At 39.7% G+C, this 22,430-nt stretch overlaps 1 protein-coding gene and 1 long non-coding RNA gene across 11 annotated transcripts; one reads left to right on the top strand and one right to left on the bottom strand.

Annotated features, from left to right (window-relative positions):
• Nucleotides 1-19: 19 nt before the first annotated feature.
• Nucleotides 20-10,973, bottom strand: HNRNPH3 (heterogeneous nuclear ribonucleoprotein H3). Of its 9 annotated transcripts, XM_024986730.2 has the most exons (12): nucleotides 10,790-10,935; nucleotides 10,518-10,641; nucleotides 9,937-10,266; nucleotides 5,824-5,958; nucleotides 5,164-5,302; nucleotides 4,467-4,651; nucleotides 3,919-4,005; nucleotides 3,534-3,649; nucleotides 2,658-2,793; nucleotides 1,582-1,677; nucleotides 1,411-1,503; nucleotides 931-1,233 (listed from the first exon to the last, which is right to left on the bottom strand). In XM_024986730.2, exons 4-12 carry the CDS (start codon nucleotides 5,933-5,935, stop codon nucleotides 1,157-1,159), a joined length of 1,041 nt encoding a protein of 346 aa, XP_024842498.1. In that variant the 5' UTR covers nucleotides 5,936-5,958; nucleotides 9,937-10,266; nucleotides 10,518-10,641; nucleotides 10,790-10,935; the 3' UTR covers nucleotides 931-1,156.
• A 139-nt stretch (nucleotides 10,974-11,112) lies between these two features.
• LOC132344137 (uncharacterized) lies at nucleotides 11,113-17,134 on the top strand. Of its 2 annotated transcripts, none has more exons than XR_009493256.1 (2): nucleotides 11,113-11,287; nucleotides 13,769-17,134. It is a non-coding gene; the product is annotated as an uncharacterized lncRNA (long non-coding RNA). The 2 variants fall into 2 exon arrangements; XR_009493257.1 differs by having other exon boundaries at nucleotides 11,113-12,041.
• The last annotated feature ends 5,296 nt before the right edge of the window (nucleotides 17,135-22,430 follow it).

Below are 22,430 nucleotides of genomic sequence, written 5' to 3'. Positions count from 1 at the left end.
TCTAGGACAGACGCCATACTCATCTCCCATACTGATATTTATTACATTAATAACATTTCTAGCAAAAACAAGTAACAAGTTCAATAACTAAATTCACATTGACAGGTTTCATTTTGATCCATTAGCCAATTTGGAAGAAAAGCCATATTGATCAAAGGGATTAAAAATAAAGCACCTTTTTTCCTTGCTACATAAAATTATTAAATACAATGGCTCTAAAACTCGAAACAAATTAGATGCAGAATCCAATCTCAACACTCTCAAGACACAGACTTGTGTCTTACATTTTTAAAAAGTAGTTATCTATACAGTTAGTTTAAAAGCCATATGCTTTAACTATTTGGCTGGAAACGGAATACACCTGTGAGAATTATACTCCACGGTAAATACCTTTGTACTTGTAGTGAATCTCTTGTCACCGAGAACCTTAACCTAATCTAAGACATTTTGAGAACTTACAACTATCACTTTTGGGAAACATTTTTTTGGTACTTCAGTCAAGTGCTGAGGGGATTTCTTCTAAAGTCTAGAGCTAGAATCTAAACTTCCAACACTTCCATCTGCAGGTAACACAATTATGAATATACATTAAGTCCAGATACCTCCTGGATTTTTAACATTTCAGAGCTATGCCAGATAAATGTCTGAAAATATAGAATTAGCCAATTTATACTCCTGAAGTTACCTAAACTCATCTTTAGGTTTTATATTTACAGTGTTGTCCAGGAGAAATTAAAAAGTAACACTAATTATTCTCCAAGCTCTATTCCAGATGTCTGCTTATTAAGATTTGTAGTTTATGCAGAGGTGAACCATTGTCCTCTTAAGATTAAACTACTTCGTGTAGAGCTAATAGTAAAATACACCAACCCAAATCTTATGAAAGCAGCACATCCTCAGGAGTAACTATATAAAAAGTATCAACATCAGTGGTTTGAATATAAAAATTTATTTTTTTTAAGTCAAAGTATGCAACAAATAAAACCTACAGAAAACAGATTTTCCCATCACAATCTGTTGCTTTACCAAATAATATTTTGAAAACACATTCCTTCAGTCATTATAAAGTTCTTAAAATACAAAAGAAAGTAATTCTGTAAGAAAGTCTAGTAGACCAGATGCTGTTGTCAGGACTTTTGTATGTGTGGTTATGCTTTTAGTACATCCCACGCCATCCACCTCCACTCATGCCACCTTGCCCATAATAACCGCCACTGCCTCCACCACCACGGCCTTAGGAAAAAAGACATTAAGAACCGTTTAGTAGAGGATACAAATGCATAAGTTATTAAAAAATATAAACAATACTGTAAATCAACTATACTTCAATTAAAAAAAAGGAACAATATATGAACTTTAAACTGCACCGCATATGGGGACTCAAACTGAACCAGAGTAAAAGACACTCACCGTAACCACCCAAGCCATCAGGAGTACCATATCCTCCACTGTAATTGTTCCCCATTCCCATTCTTCCAACAGATCCATAGCCTCCCTGATTATCTTTAAAAAAAAAAAAAAAGTTTGAGATTGATTTGCTAAGTGTCTAACTCGGCTTAATATTTAAAAAGCTTTACATACCCATTCCATCTCTGCCGTAGCCTCCCATTCCAGAACCTCCCATTCCAGAGCCGCCTCCAGGAGTTGAATTCAAGAAAAGTTCGATGTATCGATGTTCTTTTGAGTAACAGGTGAAAAAAGAATGTTGAATAAAATTTATAAATAAGTGCAGAAAGATTGACTAACATTAATGTGAAAAAGAATGCTTGCAAATTCCTAGTGGAGTGACGATACAACTAAAATCTAACGTTCGTTTAAACTGTTCAAGCTTGAACTAGTTACAAGTGTTTTACGCTTCAGTTTCCTTATCTATAAAAGGGCTGACTCATTATTTTAGAACCTGCTGGTATACATCTTAAAAATAATTCCAGAACTTCCCTGGTGGTTCAGTGGTTAAGAATCTGCCTGCCAATGCAGGGGACACAGTTTCAATCCCTGGTTTGGGAAGATTCCACATGCTGCAGAACTAAGCCCATGTGCCACAGCTACTAAGCCTGCACTCAAGAGCTACAACTACTGAGGCCCAAGCACCCGCGCGCCTGTGCTCTGCAACAAGAGAAGCCACCATAAGAAGCCCACACACTGCAGCTAGAGAGTAGCCCCTGCTTGCCACAGCTAAGAGCCCTTGCACAGCAACAAAGACCCAGTGTGCCCATTAAAAAAAAAAAATTTCCCTTGATATATATGTATTCCACGGCCCTTCATAGAACTGAATTAGCACCTTGAGGGTAGCATACAGGGCAACTTATTTTTATTAAGTATCAAGTGACTGATGTGTGCTCAAATTTGGGAATCACTAGTGGAGATTAATGGCTTAAAAACAAATTTGATGACATGGAGAAATAACTCACCCAAGTTATCAATGTTTCCAAATGGCATAAAAACTTAAGTGCAACAAACATTTTCCCTGTTTAGTAACTTAAGCTCTAATAATCGGTGAAGTATAAAGAGCCTGAGTTAAACTCTTCAATAGAGAGCCCCATCAGAAAGCCAAGTCTGAGCTTATTAGCAGCCACATGGTTTCAGGTCCCAGACCACTAAGCTCCTAGAACCTCTTACATTTGAGGAATCACAAATGAGAGGGTTATACTACTTACGCATGTTATTTTTATCTTTAGACATGGCAGCTACTGCATCTTCATGTGTCACAAACTCTACATCTGCTTCTCCTGTTGCTCTGCCATCAGCTCCAATATCAATATGTACTCGGATTGGATTTAGTGGTGAGAAGAACTAAAGAAAACACTTATTTTACTTTTTAGATTACTGAAAGACAATTACCATGCACACTGGTTTTAAGTCTATTAAAACAAATGCAAAGTGATCTTTAAAAATAACCCAGGTGATATTAAACAGTATTTTAAGCTAGAGAAGAGTTTACACTCTAAGGAAAGAAGTCTCATTTTCCTGACTACACTCAGAGAGAAAAGCAAGCTTCCTCGGCCCACTCCCAAGAAAGGTATTTCAAAATTGTTTGAATTAAGTGACCCGAGAGACTGACATGCAGAGAAATTGGGTATTATGAATCAGAACAGAGTCTGATAAACCTACCAACTGTATATGCATAGGTCCCAAAATATATCATTTAATTCTAACTGCAAGTTAATCAGATTTAAGTCACCCCCCAAAGCACCTGAAAATTAGTCCAGTTGGCTCCCAGTAAGATCAATGGCAAAATTTTTCTTTAAGGGCTAGATGATAAATACCCTCAGCTTTGTAGGCCATTGGGGTCTCAACAAATAATGAGTGATTGACTTGGCCCCAAGGGCTGAAATTTGCTTATTTTCTAACCAATTTGTAATGAAGCAGTTTCAAATCAGTAATAGCAGCCATCTACTACCATTATTTTTAGTTCCTCATTTCTAATCACAGTCTGGGAAAGCCAAACCAAACCACTAGAACTGACTTGTTACATAGAATACTCAAATTAGACACTATGATTATATATAAAACCACTTACTAAAATTACTCACATTAGCAATATCATTTTCAGTTGCACGAAAAGGCAGTCCTCTCATATGTACAAAATGACCACCATGAAAACCCGAACTTGCATCACCAGCTCCACCATAACCATGTCCTCCCATACCTAAAAAATAAAATTTCCAAAGATTATTTCTTTCCTATACACACCTTTCCCTGTTTACACACTTTTCACCGGCATCCCAAGTAATCCTAACACTTAAGTTTTTCTAAGTATCATATGGAAATTTTTCTGTAAGTATCTATCTATATAAAGCCCTATGTAGGAATACACTGAAATATGCCTGAGTTGATTTTTGTATACAAGTCACCTATACTAAGTGCATGTAAAGCAAATACTAAATTTCACCTAAAATCACCATCTTTAATACTTACCTCTTCCATCTCTCATTCTGTCATCAAAGCCATCATTTCCATAGCCATAATTATTATAGCCACCATAGTCATCAAAACCTCCATAACCTGTGTAATTTAAGGAGAAATACATGAATAAGCTTTCAAGAGATAAACTTTTATTATCTAGTTTATAAAAATGTATCTTCTGACAAGCACTATGGTTAACTTATATTGTTACAAGTTTGCAACCCCTCCAACCAAGTTTTCAACACCCATTTTAGTGTATATTAAAAAAGCAGTTAACACTTGTATGAAAAGCACACATTTAGACATAAAAATTTTTATCCTGATGCCAAACAGAAAAGGTCAAAACATGGCAATCTCTTAAAAATTTTTGTGTAGGTAAACTAGGTGCCAATACATGCATCAATCAAGTCCCATAGCTGCCCATGGGAATCCACATTTGTATGAACAGATTTATTAAACCTAGTAGGTACTGAAATTACTGCCATTTCTGTATTTCTTGACAAAGTGTCAGGAACATTAAGAAAATGACAACAGAACCTTTGTTCATTAGATACACATACCACCATCATATCCATCACCTCCTCGTCGCATTCTGTCATACATACTTCCACGCCCAGCTCCATAATAACCCCCTCTTCCTCCTATTGGTCTATCATATGGTCCTGGTCGCTGGCCCAGCAATCTTCTTGGTGGATCATAAAATCCTTTGATTTCACTCCTGCTACTTCTGAAGATCTCAATATACCTATTTGAAAATGGTTTAAGGTACAGGTTTCAGCATAAATGTATTAGAGTAAATAAAATACTGGGCAAAATGCAGTAAGTTTTTCTACATCTAGATATAACCCAATTAAAATTGCCTAAATACACCAAAAGTTAACATTCTTTTATACCTACAAACTTAAATAATTAATATTTAAGTTTTAAAAGACAAATTAAGTCATTTGAAAACAATTCACAAAATACAAGTTCTTTTTGTTTAGTATATAATAGATGTTTAGAGAAAATAGTTGATTATACAAAAACATTTATCAACATCATCCTACAGAAAAATGGAAACAATCTAATTTTAATTTAAGCAAACTATTAGCATTAATTCCCCACCCAAATCTGTAGTTTCCAAGTTAAATTTAGATAATTATCAATTCTTTTAAACTACCCCAGAAAAATGTTACTGTTACCCCCCCATTAAAGCAATAGTGACCCACAACCCCCAAAAATAAAAATTTAACACCATCCCAAACTCTCCATCCCCACCTGTGCCCTATTCTTTCCTTGTGTTTCCCCAGAGCATTTTCTGCTATCTCCTTTGAAGCAAACTGCACGAAGGCCTCCCCTGTGCTTCTCCCCTGGTAGTCCATCGTCAATGTTATCCCATTTGGCACGATTTCCAACCCTTTAACCCAAGGACAAATAACCCCATCAAGGGGAACAGTGTTAAAGGCTGAAACATTCCCATCTGAATCAAATATTTAAAACAAGTCTAAACAAAACAAAACAAAAAAAAAGCTTAGTTTCCCCATCACCCCATAATACAAAGGAAGATCTTTTCAAATATTACTGGATCATATAATTTGTTTTTTTGCGACCAATGTCGTTTAAAATTACATACACACTCACAAAAGGCCACCTAATATTACATGGAAAAAAATAAAATTTAACTATGCTCCATATGCTAATTCATGATTCATTTCATCATACATAATTACTTTCAATTATGTTCATTGCACATTAGTTAGGTTTTACATATTTACACATTCTGTATTGAATATTAACTGGAGCACATTTCATAACTTAATACATTAACCCAGATACACTCAAAAAGTCCCCCAAACAAATGGGTTTTACAAATTAAAAACTGAGTAATAGAAATATAAAATTAAACTACTACTAAACTTTGACTAATACTAGAGGTACCTTGAAAGAACTGAACTATTTCCTCTTTGCTGCAACCAAATGGCAGTCCACGAAGTCGTACTGTCCCATCACTAGCGTCATTTGGACCATTATGTTTCATAACCCAATCCATCTCAATACCGTTTGATTTAAATGCTATAAAAAATAAACAAGCACACAAAGCAGTCAATCAAAATACACTCTTGCCAGAGGTACTGAAGAACCAACTCTCAGTGGTGCACAACAGCAAATGTAACATATGGTTATACAATGGTACAATACCTTTCTCTTACAGGGCAGACAAGACTGGGTAAAGGCAGTGAAACCTAACCCATCCCCCAATCCTGAATTTCTAAGTATTAAAATGTTGTAATTTTAAGAAAACTTCATAATTCTACCATCAGTGTTCAAACTCTACTTTTTTGACCCTGTCCATCTTAATGTCAACTCTAATCTTTTCATGTCTCAAATGTTCCTTAACATTTTCCAAGTTTTATTATTCACGTGAAATAGTTACACAAATTCTTCAAAAAACAAAAAAACACAAAACCTGCGAAGTTGTATATAGTACCACCATCCATTCACAGTAAGAGCCTAAGTCAGAAGTACAATGAATACTCCTATTGATGTTGGAAAAATGGTACTAAAGTCTAACCTTAACAGATGCACTGTAATTCTGAACATACCAAATTGTTTTCGAAGGGGGAAAAAAGTCCTGTTAACTATAAAACTGATTTAAACACTCCCCAAAAGCAAGTTTTAAAATTACTGACTTAATTAGGCCGAGTTTTAAAACTAAGATAAAAGGGCACCCAAAAACAGCTTTTTAAAGCCATCTGTTTGGCAATTATTGAAGATAGTGTATTAAAAACCACTTCACTCACTACTTGAGTTTTTTGTGTTTTTTTTTAAATTAATGCAATCACATTCAAAAAGTTAGGGTACAAGCAGCCCTCCTTCCCCCCTCAAAAGAACTCATCCACCAAATTCCCATCCTGAGACAATCACCCTTTCTTTTTACAATTCCCAAACATTTTCAAGAGGTTAATGCAGAAGTCCTTCAGCTGCAGAAACTTACCAGATCTTATAAATTTCTCTATGCAGCTGTAGGAATCCTACTCACCTGAATATTTCAAACCTTTCCCTCACCACCTCCTCCCCTGTAAACAAAACAATTTGTTCACTTGATTCCTTTAAGCTTGAGGATATTTCATATAAGCAGTATTCATTAATACTTAATTTCACACGATCTAATTATTAACCCAACTGTTTGGGGTAGCATCTGCGAAGAGGAAAAATTTCCCCCTAGAACCCATGCATTTAAAATAAGCTAATGCAGAAATTATCCAAATGTGGCTATTCAGCAAATTCCTCTGTATATGAATCACCTTTGTACTTGTTTGCTTTGCACATGTGTGCTTAGTCCGACTCTGCCTTTTTTCGCTATCTTAAGTGCCAGTCTAGACACAGATGTTCAAGATTTTATCTGACATTACAACTAACTCTTATGCACGAAAGTAACTGGGAAGAACTTTTAAGACAAAGGAAACTCTTGGCTTGAATCCCTAGTCTGTCACTCACTGCTACTTAATTTATTAATAAGCAAACTACTTAACCTCTGCATTCAACTGTAAAATGTAGCAGTCATACTTATACTTCACTGGACTCAGAAGAATCCATGCTTAGTCTGCAACACAGTAATCATTTAGTGGTGGCAACTGTTACTGGATTCTAAGGGGCCTTGTAAAACTAATGAGATAAGCTACAAACAAAATAACTAAACCTTAAAGGATTGGAACCTATCCTGAATCCTGAAAGGAAATAAGGACTGTTACAAGTTTTTTTCAAAGTCAACAGAGGCTTAAATTTTCAAGCACCTTTAGGAATTGTCTAAAGCAGAGAGAGGGGGAAAAAAAGGAGGGTCTCTGGAAAGGTTTACTTGGATACATAAACAGCTAGACAATTTAATCAGCTAGTCCCCCTGAAAGTAGGCTTTGGGAAAAGGAGACATTTTGGAGATCTTGATAATTTTCTTAAGGGGAAAACAAAAACAAAAAAGAACGCAGCAACCCAAGACATAACCGTTTTCTATAAAGGGGAATTTAGCAACAGAAGTGGAAAAAATGCAAAGGATCTAACCCCCATTTGTTAACCTCCCAATGAAAAACTTAAGACCTTTGCAAAGTCAATCTAATTTGTTGTGAAAAGATCTTAGAAGTGGTGGCTTTATATCATTTAGAACATTTTTCCCCCCAGTGTAAAGGTACTGTTTCATGAACAAATTCCTTCCCTCCCAAAGAGGGAAACTGACTTATCTTTACTATAAATATTATTAGCACTTTGCAAGAAACACTAGCAAGGAAACTAGTTTTGATGTTTGGATCAGCCTGTACCAATGAGATCTATATAAAACAAATAGTCTATTAAAAAAAAAAAAAACCAGACTGTTAATACAATTTAAATTGGGCTAAGTTAAACAGATTCGGAAGACGAACTATTTTATAAGCCAACTCTCCATCCCACGTGTATGAAGAGTACCCAATAAAGCCTCACTATTATCTCCTCAAAAGTTTTGAACCTAGAATTCTATTTAGAAAACAAAACCAAGATGGATTCCTAACTCATTAAAATAGAGTATTTGTTCTTATACATTAATAAAGCTGTCTCAGAAACTACCTAAATAAGCATTTACTACTTATTCAGGATAATCCATCTCAACCTTTCTTTGCAACAGGGTCTAATGGCTAATGTCCAGGGGCTAATTTTTTTTAAAGAATTCCTAGTGTTAGAATACCAGCTGCTGGAATACTAGGATAATCTTGGTCAGTTCTATATGAGATTTAAAATATAATTTCCTAAACATTATGCTACATGAAGGATGCCAGTCACAAGACCACATATTGTATGATTTTAAGTGGGTGAAACTTATGGTATATGAACTGTATCCCAAAGCTGTTAAGAAAAGGCGACCAACAAAGGCAAGAGACAAAATTCCTTTGTAACACAGAGGCATATACCATCTTCATAAATATAATACACAAAATAAGGATTTGATGCATTAGTAACTTTCTAAACGGTAGCCCAACTGCTGCTAAATAATGACAAGGAACCTCAAAATTTGGTCAAGAAATGATAAAATACTTAACACGGAAATTTTTCATCATTCCGCTTTCATTGTGCTTGCTCCTTAATTTTAAAAACAAATAAGAGACACCACTACTACCTAAAGTGAAGCCTCTAAAATGATTGGCTTCTTTTCTAGAACAATGTTACCAGCCACTGCAGTTCAGTCACTTGTTTACCAAAATAAGAACACCGTAAGAACAGTTATTAAAAATATTAGGGCAATTAGGTGGATTTCCAAATTACCATGCAGATGAAAAAGAGGGCAAGAAAAAAAGTTTCTAGGGTAATTCAATCAGGGAAGCTGTTACATCACATACTATTGATAATTTATAGGAAACTGGGCTGTCTTTTCAAAGTCCACGAGAAGCACAGAAAATCTTCAGCAATACGAACTGTATTTTTTCAAAAGCTGTAAAAATAGCCATGCCTACACCTTTTGTACGGCTTCAATGAAAATTACAGACACAATTCTCCAATGTTCTAAGGACTAAAACCATCGCAACATCACATGACTGAACTTGCTGTTTGTCTTTCTGTTGAGCAGGCTTATTTTCTTGGTCAAAATGTTACTACAATGCTACACACCAAATAGAAAACAGGCTTAGCTACCAAAACAAAATAAACCCTAACTGTGTTTTTAAGTGTTTTGTTTCCATGGCCTTACAATCTTTGCACAAAATACAATCCTTGGAGACTTAATTCCTATACACAGTTTTGCCATCACTGGTGGTGTTTTAACAACTGTTTCCCCCAAATAAAGCTCCTATTTAATTCTAACCCAGTATTTGCCAAACTACACAAAACCATTACCCCATCCCACCCCCGCTCAAAGGTTCAGAATGCCTATTTTCATAGTTCATCTATTTGAAATAAGCCCATTTCAAATTCCTGTTTGATAAATCACTCGCTTTTCTGCTTACAAAACAATTACCCACAGTCTTTCAATAAGTTTAAGATAAGCATGGGAAGGCGGGGAGGGGGGGAACCCTTTGGAAAATGAGTACGTACTCTTTTCGAAGTTCCAAATGTGGAATATAAGGGCCGGCTAAGCGTCCTTTATTCCGCCCCGGAGACTTTTCGTTTATCTAGCTGCTCTAGAGACCGGAGAGCTAGGGAGAGTACGCCACTTCCTAGCCTGGCAGCCAAGCTTGGCTTAAAAACCTTCGCCACCGGGCGGCGGAATTACAAAGGAGGCCGTCTGCCTCCTTTGTCCTGGATTTAGGAGTTGAGCGCCTTCGTCGCCATTGGCTTTCCTCCCCCAGCTCCAGCCTCTCTCATCTTGGGAATCTGCGTCAGAAGTCGCTCGCAGTCCCGCCGGCCCAGGTAGCCCAGCAGAGACTGCGGAGGAAGGGAGGCCTCGGTGGAAGGCCAGGCCCATCCGGCGCCATTTCCATCGGGAGCGCGCCCGACGGCCCAGATCCTCCCCACACCCAAGTGCCCAGCCTTTCCCTGCTCGCTTCCTTCCCACCCTCATCCCTTCCGCGAAGCTTTAACCACCCACCGGCCTCCTAAATCAGTTTTCTGAAGCTGAGGTGCAAAAAGCAGAAAGAGGAGAAGGGCGGGAAGCCGAGGGCGCCGCGCTGCCGTACCCAAAATGGCGGAGGCCAAACCAGCAGGGAATGGAGGGGAAATGCTGGATGACCCCCACTTCGGGGCTCGGCTTCATCCACTGAATTCCACCTGAGTTAATCCTCCTTCCGACAGGCCGCCTTCCTGGAAGTGGGAGATCGCCTGGGAGGCGCAGCCTGGCTGCCTCCAAGTGGCGACCTCTACACTTCCCCCACTCCGCCGCCCCACCCCCTCCCAGTGGCTCTTCCGTCCTTCTCCCGACTCCGCTCTCGAAACTACCAGCCCAACCTACCCCCTTTTACTTCAGATACCCTGTCGGGCGACAGTAGCGCCGACTCCGGTGCTCGCGGGGTCTGGCTGTGAGGAAGTAGAAGTCGCCCGCCTCGGGTAGAGCTCCCACAACGGTTCTTCCAACCGTCTCCAGCGGTGGCAACCGCTAAGGGAGCTGCGCAGCAGAGCTACTGGCTTGGGGGGATGGGAGAGAGCGAGCGAGGAGAAGTGGGTGGAGCGAGAGCTAGGGAGTCCGGCCGGCCCCGCTCTCGCGAGACAAAAGAGTTGTTCTCGCGAGACAGGAGAGTCGGTCTCTCCTTGGGGCCGGCGGCAAGAAGTGCGCTTGCGCGTTGGTCGGATAAATAGTTGGGTGAGAGGCGGATAGAAGACGGGGTTAGTCAACTTAGAGAAAAAGGTCGCAAACTCCACCTTTCCTGCTTACTATATACCCATCAAGTTCTCGGAGCAAACCCTTCTGCTCTCTCGAGGAGGATGTGAAGTGGCAGTAATAGGCCTATCCGTGCGTATTGTAGGAACCCGTGGTGCCCGGGTGTGGAAAAGTTCTCTGATGCTCTACCGCATCACGAACAAGTTCCTGATGCGGCAGAGCATTAGAGAACAAGTTCTGTAGAGGCTCCGCCCTTACCCAGCGTCACCTGGGTGGAAGGGGCCTCACGTGGTTCGGCTGCCAAAAGTGGGGAGGGCTTTTCTTGTCCACCATGTTTGCGTTATGCAGTAAAAAGAGTAGGGCTTCTCCGCTGGAAAAATACGAAAGTGACCACCCAGGCCCTGATTTGCGCTGGGCCTCTTCCCCTGGCCTTGGCGCTGACGGCGCAGCCACCCTAAAGTGTGCCTCTTTAGGGGCGGGGTGTGTTAGTTCCTGAAGTTTCCCTGCAAATCTCTCCTCGCTTCCTCTTCTCCTTTGCATTTTCTCTTGGTTTTATTCTCTCCCACTTTGTAATTTCAGTTACCCATATACCGCTTGCGTCGCCCGACTTTGAGTTGTTTTCCAAATAGTGCTTTGCATTCTTCAAAAATGCCTGTACAAGTGACAGCTAATAATTTTTGGTTGTGCTGGGTCTCATACCACTAAGGTTCCTAGTGACAGCTTTTTTTGGGGAAGAAATAAAGCCGAATTTCTGTAAGAAGAGTGGAGGGCAGTTCTAGTACCGAGATCAGCGCAAGTTAAAGACCAAACGAAAGAACGAGATCAGTGAAAGTTAACTTGCAAACAAGGAACGTATATCAAATGCGGGGGAGAGACGGAAATGAGTGTGAGTAAAGCAGATGTTCCTGTAGGTTGGAAATGTGGACAAAACTAGGTTTTAGGCTTTAAATATTCAGTCAGAGACTTTGTACAGACACTGGGAAGCCCGTCGAGGGTGGGGTGATCGGGCGCAAAGAGTATTAGCAGTAGACAAGCTAGAATAATTTTTCCTCCCTGAGTATGCAGTCTGTAGTGTGGAGAAAGAAGGCCAGTTACCGTCATACAATGGAAACTTCCATTTCGTGGCTCCAATACATCCGCAAACCTGCTTAAGACAAGTGGAGGGAAGTAAGAATTGGCTGGGTCATAATGTCCTACTGCCTTTTGTGAGACTCCCTCAAAATAACCCTCAGAGAAATGGAGAAGGGAAAATGTAGTCTTCATTACAAGAGAGAGAAAAGCAAAACGGATAGTGTAATAACGATAGCTCACGATTATTGAGAGCTTGCTTGAGCTAGGTGCTGTGCTCAATTCACTGACTCTTTATAACCCTAAAAATAATATCCCCATTTTACAGATGATACGCCTAAGTTCTAAAGAAATTTAAAAAGATACCCAAGATCACACGCCTAGTGACAGAAGCTAGGATTGAAACCCAAATGGTTTTACCCCAGGGACTAGGGTCTTAAAAGCACTATGGACCTACCTGGGGATGTATTAAGGGAACAAAATAGATTTAGGCAAATTGAGGTTAGTTCCCCTAAATAACTCTGCAGTTACCATCATCTCTGGAGACCTTCAGTTAACCGTTTATTGGCTGGAGACTTGAACTGGCCTGAAACTTGGTATCACTGGGGGTGGGGGAGGTTTCTTTTCTCTTTTGTCCTAATGATTGCTGTATTAGTAAAGACTCCAAGGTCCTACTTCAGATGGAATTCTTCTCTGGATTCAAATTACATCATTATCCTTTCTGACTTTCAACCTGATTTGGTAAATGGAATTCTGTAATCCCTTTTACCCCTTGCCTGAATTCAATTTGTTTACCGCCTGACTGAGTTTGGCATTTTCTCCACATATTTTTTATGGCTATGGGTCAAAATCCTAAAATCGTTCTAATGACTTTTCATCACCAAACTGCAGTGTTTTTTGGGGGTTTTTTTTTGGCTACAATTTGTTTGTATTGGGCACTCTCCTGTTTGCCAACGTGAATGCTTAGGAAGGACTTGAAATTAGCAGATACATTCCTTTGTGCCTTTTTATATTACAGCAAGTAGGATGTTTTGAGTTTTTTAAAAAATACATTATATAGGGATAAACAATTTTTATTTGGCTTCCTATTTTGTGCATACTCAGTTGCTCAGTCGTGTCCAACTCTTTGGGATTCCATGGACTGTAGCCTGCCAGGCTTCTCTGTCCATGGAATTTTCCAGGCAAGAAGACTGGAGTGGATTGCCATTTCCTACTCCAGAGGATTTTCCTGACCCAGAGATTGAACCTGAGTTCTTACATCTCCTGTGTTGGCAGGTGGATTCTTTAAAACTCAATGCTTTTCGCAAAAGAAAAAGTGTCTATCAACTATTCCCATCTGCAAGTTGAGTCCTTTAAGGCTGGGTGAAATTGGCTCACCACTGCTTCAGTGGTCCCTACAGAATTGGTTCCAGAGCAGTCTCTGTGGAATTGTTTCCATAGAGATGGTTAGAACTAAGAACTCCCAGCTGCATTGGGGTGTGTTTGTTTTTTGTTTTTTTCCTCTTTGTCTTCCTTTCCATCATTTCAGTGCTTTCCTATTATCAGAGGGACCCTGGAGAGGATCTTGTTAGAGGCCAAAATGAGAGAAAAGATGAAAAAGGAGAAGGAAATAGAAGTACCCACAACTCCCAGAGGAAAACAAGACACAGACATGTGATCATGACTACACCACCAGGAAGAGAACAGGAAAATTCCATGCAGAGCTTGAAAAAAGAAAGAAATTGAAGAGATTGCACTCTTCTGGGGGAGGGAAGACACATTAACTAAAAATTGTCTAAAATAGTTGTTCACATACCCCTACCGTGTTGTGAAATAACATAAAAACAGGATTATAATCTTTGTCTATAGGAAAAGCAAATAAACTAAAAACAACAAACCCACAAATAAGTTTCTAGGAGTGTTTCTAAATGCTTTCTGAGCACTAAATCTGTCGTACTAAGGTTTTGTGAAATGCTTCTTCTTTGATTTATATCATATTAATATATCTACTGTCTTTAGAAAGCAGTGATCTTCTCCATAATAATTCAAAATTATTTCTCAAGACAAAGCTTAATTACACAGTTGACATTCTTGATATTTTGTTTGTTTGTTTCTTCAAATCACGTTAGTGTTTATTCTGGGATGAGGGAAACCAAGAGGTCTCACCCAATTTGGGTAATCATACACTAAGTAAACAAATTGGGAAAAGGCGTCTAGCACACTGTCTCTACTTTTTGAAAATGATTAAAAATGTTGAATATTATTTCTGTTCCAGTGGATTGCTGGGAAGAACAGGGAAAACAGCCACAAAAGATAGCTACTTAAGGAATTTAAATCAAATTGTTATACAGAGTCGGACACGACTGAAGTGACTTAGCAGCAGCAACAGCAGCAGCATACTGCTTTTACTATTCCATAAGCACATTGATAACTTAGAGAACATAGTACAGATATCAGACCATTCCCTCCCTTTCCCCACACATGATTTTAAACTTCTGAGTAGTAGTTAAAAGTACATGTTTTCATTATATACATATCAATACATATGCCTCTTAGTGTACAAATAACTGGTTATATTGGGGGTGAAGGCACTTTAACTAATTTTCACCACAGTCTAGCAAAGTTATTCGGAGAAGGCAATGGCACCCCACCCCAGTACTTTTGCCTAGAAAATCCCATGGACGGAGGAGCCTGGTAGGCTGCAGTCCATGGGGTCCCTAGAGTCGGACACGACTGAGGGACTTCACTCACTTTTCACTTTCATGCATTGGAGGAGGAAGTGGCAACCCACTCCAGTGTTCTTGCCTGGAGAATCCCAGGGACAGGGGAGCCTGGTGGGCTGCTGTCTATGGGGTCGCACAGAGTTGGACACAACCGAAGCAACTTAGCAGCAGCAGCAAAGTTATTATTTGTTGAACCAATAAATAGAAGAATCAGAAGATAAAGTAATGCTCCAAACTTTACAAAGAAATTCAATGACAGAATTGTCTTCATGACCAGGGAGTCAGATAGGCCTAGGTTCTAACCCTAAGATTTCACACTTACCTACAGCTGTTTGATTCTGAGGCAATTAACTTTCCTGAAACTCAGTTTTTGTTGCTGTTTGTTTGTGGCCACATCAAGATATGACCTGCGGGATCGCAGTTTCTTGACCAGGGATTGAACCTATCCATGAGAAGGAAATGGCAACCCACTCCAGTATTCTTGCCTAGAGAATCCCATGAAGAGAGGAGCCTGGTGGGCTACCGTTCATGGAGTCACAAAGAGTCAGACACAATGCACCCTACATTGGGAGTTTTGAGTCTTAATCACTGGGCTGCCAAAGAAGTCCCCTAAATCTTAGTTTCTTAGTGTCTAAAATGAGTTGTTATATAGAGATTAGTAGTTGAGATAATTCCACTTCTGTCCTGTTTCTTGTCTGTTATGTCATTAATGTGGTCCTTCCTGTAAAACTTACTTCAATAGTGAATTTAGTAGAAAGATTTTGGAAAGTACAATGTCCTAAGCACTGTGTTGCGTGGGAGGGAGGGGCAAAAATTATTCCAGGGCAATCTGTAAAATCAGATGAGTACCAAGAATCATCTGTAGACAGACTGAGTGATATTTCACATGTAAATGGGCTTCCCTGGTGGCTCAGCTGGTAAAGAATCCACCTGCAGTGTGGGAGACCTGGGTTCAATTCCTGGGTTGGGAAGATCCCCTGGAGAAGGGAAAGGCTACCCACTCCACTATTCTGGCCTAGAGAGGTCCATGGACTGTATAGTTCATGGTGTCACAAAGGGTCGGACATGACTGAGTGACTTTCACTCACTCACATGTAAATACTGCTGTTTTCCAACACAGGCAGATGTGATTGCTATTAATAAAGTAGAAATTGATTTGAGGGCATTAGTAAAATCTAGCATTTCAGCATATGTTTCAGTCTACAGAAAATGGCCGACTCTGCTCCTAATGCAGGGGGTCCAGGTTCAATCCCTGGTCAGGGTACTAGATCCTACATGCTGCAATAAGAGTTCACATGCTGTAACTAAAGATCCTGCATGCTGCAACTAAAAAGGAAAAAGGCCCTGCACGCCCAACTAAGCACAACCTAATTAATTTAAAGCAGATAGTATGGAGAGTTCCTGTGTATCCCTTGCTGAGTTGCCTCTATTATTAACATCTTGCATTTACTATGATGTGTTTGTTACAACTAATGAACCTAGCTTGGTTCATTATTATTAACTACACACTTTATATGGGATTTCTTTTTTTTTTTTTTTTAAAAACAATATCTCCAGGAGTTTGCTCAGATATATGGGATTTCTTTGGAATGAATGATGCTGAAGCTGAAACTCCAGTACTTTGGCCACCTCATGCGAAGAGTTGACTCATTGGAAAAGACTCTGATGCTGGGAGGGATTGGGAGCAGGAGGAGAAGGGGATGACAGAGGATGAGATGGCTGGATGGCATCACTGACTCAATGGACCTGAGTCTGAGTGAACTCCGGGAGTTGGTGATGGACAGGGAGGCCTGGCATGCTGCGATTCATGCGGTCGCAAAGAGTCAGACACGACTGAATGACTGAACTGAACTGAACTGAACACACTTTATATGGGGTTCACTAGTTTTTCCCTAACATCCTTCTGTTCCAGGATCCCATCCTGGATACTACATTAATTAGTCATCATTCTCCTTAGCATTCTCTGTTCCTTTGAGGAATACTCTTCAATTGGGATATCTCTCATGTTTTTGCCATGATTAAATAGGAGTAATGGGTTCTCAGGAGGAAGACCACCGAAGTAAAGTGCCATTTTCATCACATCATATCCAAGGTAGATGCTGTCAACCTGGCTTATCACTGATGGTGTTACCCTTAATCAAACCTGCCTGAGGCAGTACTTGCCAGATTTCTCCACTGTGAAGTTACTTTTTATCCTCTTATGCTCTACTCTTTGGAAAAGACTCTGATGCTGGGAGGGATTGGGGGCAGGAGGAGAAGGGGACAACAGAGGACGAGATGGCTGGATGGCATCACTGACTCAATGGACGTGAGTTTGAGTGAACTCCAGGAGTTGGTGATGGACAGGGAGGCCTGGCGCTGCCATTCATTGGGTCTCAAAGAGTCGGACACGACTGAGCGACTGAACTGGACTGAACTGATGCTCTACTCTTTTGGAAAAAAGTCACTGAGTACAGCTTACACTCAAGGGGTATTTAAGCTCCATCTCCTGGAAGGGAGAGTAGCTAGATAAATTATTTGAAATTATTCTAGGGACTTCCCTGGTGGCCCAGTGGTTAAAAATCCGCCTTGCAGTACAGGGGACATGGGTTCAATCCCTGGTCAGGGAACTAAGATCCCAAATGCCACAGGGCGACTAAGTCTGCGAGCTGCAACCACTGAATGTGCTGAATGTGCAGGCTTAACAGTCCACGCTCCAAGATGAGAGGCTGGCGTCATGAGAGGCCCACACACTGCAATGAAGAAGAGCCCCTACTTGTCACAACTAGACAAAGCCCAAGACCAGCAACAAAGACCCATTGTAGCCAAAAATAAATAAGAACTTAAGTTAAAAATAATTCTATGAGCTTTTCCTTTCATTCATTCTTTCATCTTTATATATATGTCAGTATAGACCCACAGATACTAATTTTATACTTTTGGTTATAATCTACATAACTTATTTTGTTGTTCAAATTGTTCTTTCTTAGGCCACTGGGAGCACTTTCAGGTTGGCTTCTGTATCCCTTTGACATACCCCTAGTCTATTTATTTATTTGCTGACTTGTGGGATCCTAGTTCTTTGACCTGGGATCAAACCCATTCTCCCTGCAGTGAAAGTACAGTGTCCCAACCCCCACTGGACTGCCAGGGAAGCCCCCTTATTCTTTTTATTTTTTTGAGACTGTCTTACTTTCTTCTATTAGAAGATGCTGAAGGCTTATCTGGTATTTTCTTTACCTTTGCCCTAGAAGTGACCATTTCTCCAGGGAACCCAGTTCCTTTTATTATTGGGGAATGTTATTTAATTTCCACATTCCTCAAATTTCCATTTCCTCTTGTTATTGTAATCTTATTCCATTGTGATTGAAAGACACACTTTGTATGATTCCAAGCCTTTATATTTATTGAGACTTGTTTTATGGCCTAACATATGATCTATTCTGGAAAATGCTCCATGTGCACTTGAAAAGGACATGCTGTTTACTGCTATTGGACTCCTAGATCTAGAAAACAAATTAGAGGTGATTACCAGTGGGTAAAGGAAGTGGGGAGGGCCAATAATTTGGTTGATAAATGGTAGGTCATGACGATAAGAACTGTAAGCTTCAACAGAAAAGTGAAGTTTCCAAAACTATGTTTGAACATAAATGTAGTTGAGGAAATCAGAATTAGTCTAAAAATATTTTTAACAAAGGCAGTGTTGCAGAGCTTCTATTAAGTCCAGGAAACATGAGTAAAACTAAACACAAAGTAGTTGAGTGCCATGAAACTAATTTAAAAATAGAATTTCCTCCAAATTTTTATTTAAAACTTATTTTATAATTTGACTTCCTTTCTATAGTTATTTTCTTTTTTTCCAACAAGTAAGGTGTGTAGTATTCATGTACACTTTGAATGCCAGTCAGTGTTCTGTTACAAAGTATTTACATTTTTAAAGAACTAAGTTGGCATTTATTAGTGAGTAGCATTGTTTTGCGGAGAAGGCAATGGCACCCCACTCCAGTACTCTTGCCTGGAAAATCCCATGGATGGAGGAGACTGGTAGGCTGCAGTCCATGGGATCGTGAAGAGTCAGACACGACTGAGCGACTTTACTTTCACTTTTCACTTTCATGCATTGGAGAAGGAAATGGCAACCCACTCCAGTGTTCTTGCCTGGAGAATCCCAGGGACGGGGGAGCCTGGTGGGCTGCTGTCTATGGGGTCGCACAGAGTTGGACATGACTGAAGTGACTTAGCAGCAGCAGTAGCATTGTTTTGAGGCAGCAGTCATAAGCAAAAGCCAAGTGGGTTTTTTTATATTAACAGCTACAGAATACAGAAGTCAACTTTATGTTGTCTGTAGCACAGGAGACTGTAAACAAGCTAAGACTGTTATAGAGGGACAAATAAACATCAATGTTCCCAGGCACACCCATGGGCAGGTTTAATGACAAAACTATTTGAACAAGGGAGGTTTATGATTTCCCTACATTCACATGATAAATGGAACCAAGAATGGAACTTAGAATTCAGAAAGATGTCTACTGTGTCCTCAGAAACTAACTTGATGGAACTGCAGGGAATATAGTGAGACAGGGGATTGTCAAATGGGATTTTTTTTTCTGTATTGCTAAGTCACTTCAGTCTTGTCCGACTCTGTGTGACCCCACAGACGGCAGCCCACCAGGCTCCCCCATCCCTGGGATTCTCCAGGCAAGAACACTGGAGTGGGTTGCCATTTCCTTCTCCAATGCATGAACGTGAAAAGTGAAAGTGAAGTCACTCAGTCATGTCTGACTCTTAGCGACCGCATGGACTGCAGCCCACCAGGCTCCTCCGTCCATGGGATTTTCCAGGCAAGAGTACTGGAGTGGGGTGCCACTGTTGTTTATTAAAAGGTTCTATTCATACACTAAATTGATGATTAAAAACTAAAAAAGTTTTAAAACATATGTGAATAGTTTAGAAATCATATGAATTTAGATTTATGAGGTACCCTCTGGGAGTAATTGACTTCTATTTAAACAGCTTATTTGCTTGCCATTATTAAGGGGCATATAAAGCCATACTAGGGATCCTAATGGAATGTAAGTGAAATTAGAGAAGGATAAATTAAATTCTTTGGATCATTTGAAAAACACCCTGCTGGATAGTGCACAGAGCTCTGCCTGAAAGCTGCAGCTCAGGACCAGCCATTGGATTGACCAGGATGCCAAAATTTGTGCAAGCTCATTTACTGGGTAAAGAAAGGCAAGTTGCTTAAACTTTACCTGCCTCAAATTTTCTCTCAGCAATTCAGGAGGAAGTTAAGCCTGCCCTTTTCTTTTCTTCTTTTGGAAAGATATACCCATCTTCTTGGGGCTTCCCACATGGCACTAGTGGTAAAGAACCTGCCTGCCAATGCAGAAGACATGAGAGACTCAGGTTTGATCCCGAGTGGGAAATATCCCTTGGAGGAGGGCATGGCAATCCATTCCAGTATCCTTGCCTGGAGAAGCAGAGCCTGGTGGGCTACAGTCCATGGGATTGCAGAGTTGGGCATGACTGAAGCAGCTTAGCAGTCATATACTCATGTTCTTGGATTAAAAGAAGATCTTCAAAATGGTTTTACAACTCAAGGTAGTCCACAGATCCAACACAATTCCCATCAAATAAGTCTGCATTTTTCTTATAGAAATGAAACCGAAATTAATTTTAAGGAGAGAGAGAGAAAAAAGAGAGACATCTTCAAAAACAAACTAGATTAGACTCTCAGAGTAGAGGCATATGGCTCATTCATGAGACTCTCTCCTCTCCCTGGTACCTAGCTTTGGAGTTGGCCTGCCACATAGTAGCTGTTGAACTGAATTTTGAATTTCTTTCTTTTTTTTTTTAACATTTAAAAAATTTTATATTGGAGCATAGTTGATTAACAATGTTGTGTTAGTTTCAAGTGTATGGCAAAGTGATTCAGTTATACATAGACATATATTTATTCTTTTTCAGATTGTTTTCCCATTTAGGTTATTATAGAATACTTTTATCTATTTATTTATTTATGGCTGAGCTGAGTCTTCCTTGCTGTACAAGGGCTTTCTCTAGTTACGGAGAGTGGGGGCTACTCTCTAGCTGCAGTGTGATGGCTTCTCGTTGCGGTGGCTTCTCTTGTGGAGCCCAGGCTCTAGAGTGTGCAGGCTTCAGTAGCGGCAGTGTGTGTTGACTCAGTAGTTGTAGCCCATGAGCTTATTAGTTGCATCTTGGCGTGTGGGATCTTCCCAGACCAGGGATCAAATCGGCATCCTCTGCTTTGCAAGGCAGATTCCTAACCACTGGCCCACCAGGAAAGCCTGTATTATGGAATATTGAGCAGTGTTCTCTGTGCTGTACAGTAGGTCCTTGTAGGTTATCTATTTAAAAAAAATTTTTTTTAAGTTTAATTGGAGGATAACTGCTTTACAATCTTGTGTTGGTTTCTGCTATACAACCATATTAATCAGCTATAAGTCTACATATATCTGCTCCTTCATGAACATTGACTCCAGCAGATCTCGATAGCCTCATCTCTGCAATCTCCTTTCCTCTTGCATATCTATTTCTATATCAAATTGCTTGGCCTGGGATTAATCTATGCACTCTACCCAAGATGCCTTTCCCACCTTACGGAACCGCTGGATATTTGTGTGTGTGTGTGTGTGTGTGTATTTTTGGACTCACTCAAATGTCATCTCTGGATGACAGCTCTGGGAGCTCATTTCTGGAGCTCCCTCTGACTGTCTCCTGGGAAGAGTTATTGCTCTCTCCTTGTGTTCCTAAGCATTTTATATATATCTTTTCCTTTTGTATTTTATATTTTATAATTTCTACATTGGTCTCCTCACTGGCTAGAATTCCTTGCTAAAAATTATGATTAAAAACTGTATCTTAAATATTAATACTATTATTTCTAGGAGGTCAAAAAGTGCAGACTTACCCAAGTTTCTTGAAAGGGCTCCAAAGGCACAAACTTGTAGCTATAAAATAAATTAGTTCTTGGAATGTCATGTGCAGCATTGTGACCATAGTTAATAATAATGTACTGAATATTTGAAAGTTGCTAAGAGACTAGATCTTCAAACTTCCACCACATGGAGAAAAAAAAAAAACCCCTTTTTTTGTAACTATGTTTGGTGATAGATTAACTAGACTTTTTGTGGTAGGTCATTTCCTAATATATACGAATATTGGATCATTATATTGTAAACCTGAAAGTAATATATCAGTTATACCTTAAAAAAAGGCAGAAAAAAGTAGGCAATTTGGCAAGAAAGTTAAGCAAAACCCTTGTATAATAAACAAAAAGAAAAGAAAAAGAAAACAACTCTGTAGATCTGGGAGCTGCCTAGCCATTGTTTATCTTCATCTCCTTGAGAACAAGAGATAGGTGTTAGGATGGGTTAATTTCTTTTATATTTAAGCAAAACACCCCATAGTTTGCTGAGTTTTAAAAAAATTCTATAACTTTGAGAGAGAGGAATTCTTCCCTACCTATGACAAAATACATGCTTTCTAGTAAAAGCAAAGGA

The sequence above is a fragment of the Bos taurus genome, chromosome 28 (genome assembly GCF_002263795.3).
Source record: "Bos taurus isolate L1 Dominette 01449 registration number 42190680 breed Hereford chromosome 28, ARS-UCD2.0, whole genome shotgun sequence".
In the NCBI taxonomy this organism is placed as follows: Eukaryota; Metazoa; Chordata; class Mammalia; order Artiodactyla; family Bovidae; genus Bos; species Bos taurus.
Note: the sequence above shows the minus strand (reverse complement) of the source record. Positions and strands in the feature narration are given on the sequence as shown.

Excerpts from the sequence above, each read along its gene's own strand:
- HNRNPH3 (XM_024986730.2), bottom strand. The coding sequence starts at position 5,935 with ATGGATTGGGTTATGAAACATAATGGTCCAAATGACGCTAGTGATGGG. Across the intron at positions 2,794-3,533 it reads CTGAAAATGATATTGCTAAT|TTCTTCTCACCACTAAATCC; the intron begins GTGAGTAATTTT and ends TGTTTTCTTTAG. Across the intron at positions 1,678-2,657 it reads TAAAGATAAAAATAACATGC|AACATCGATACATCGAACTT; the intron begins GTAAGTAGTATA and ends GTTACTCAAAAG.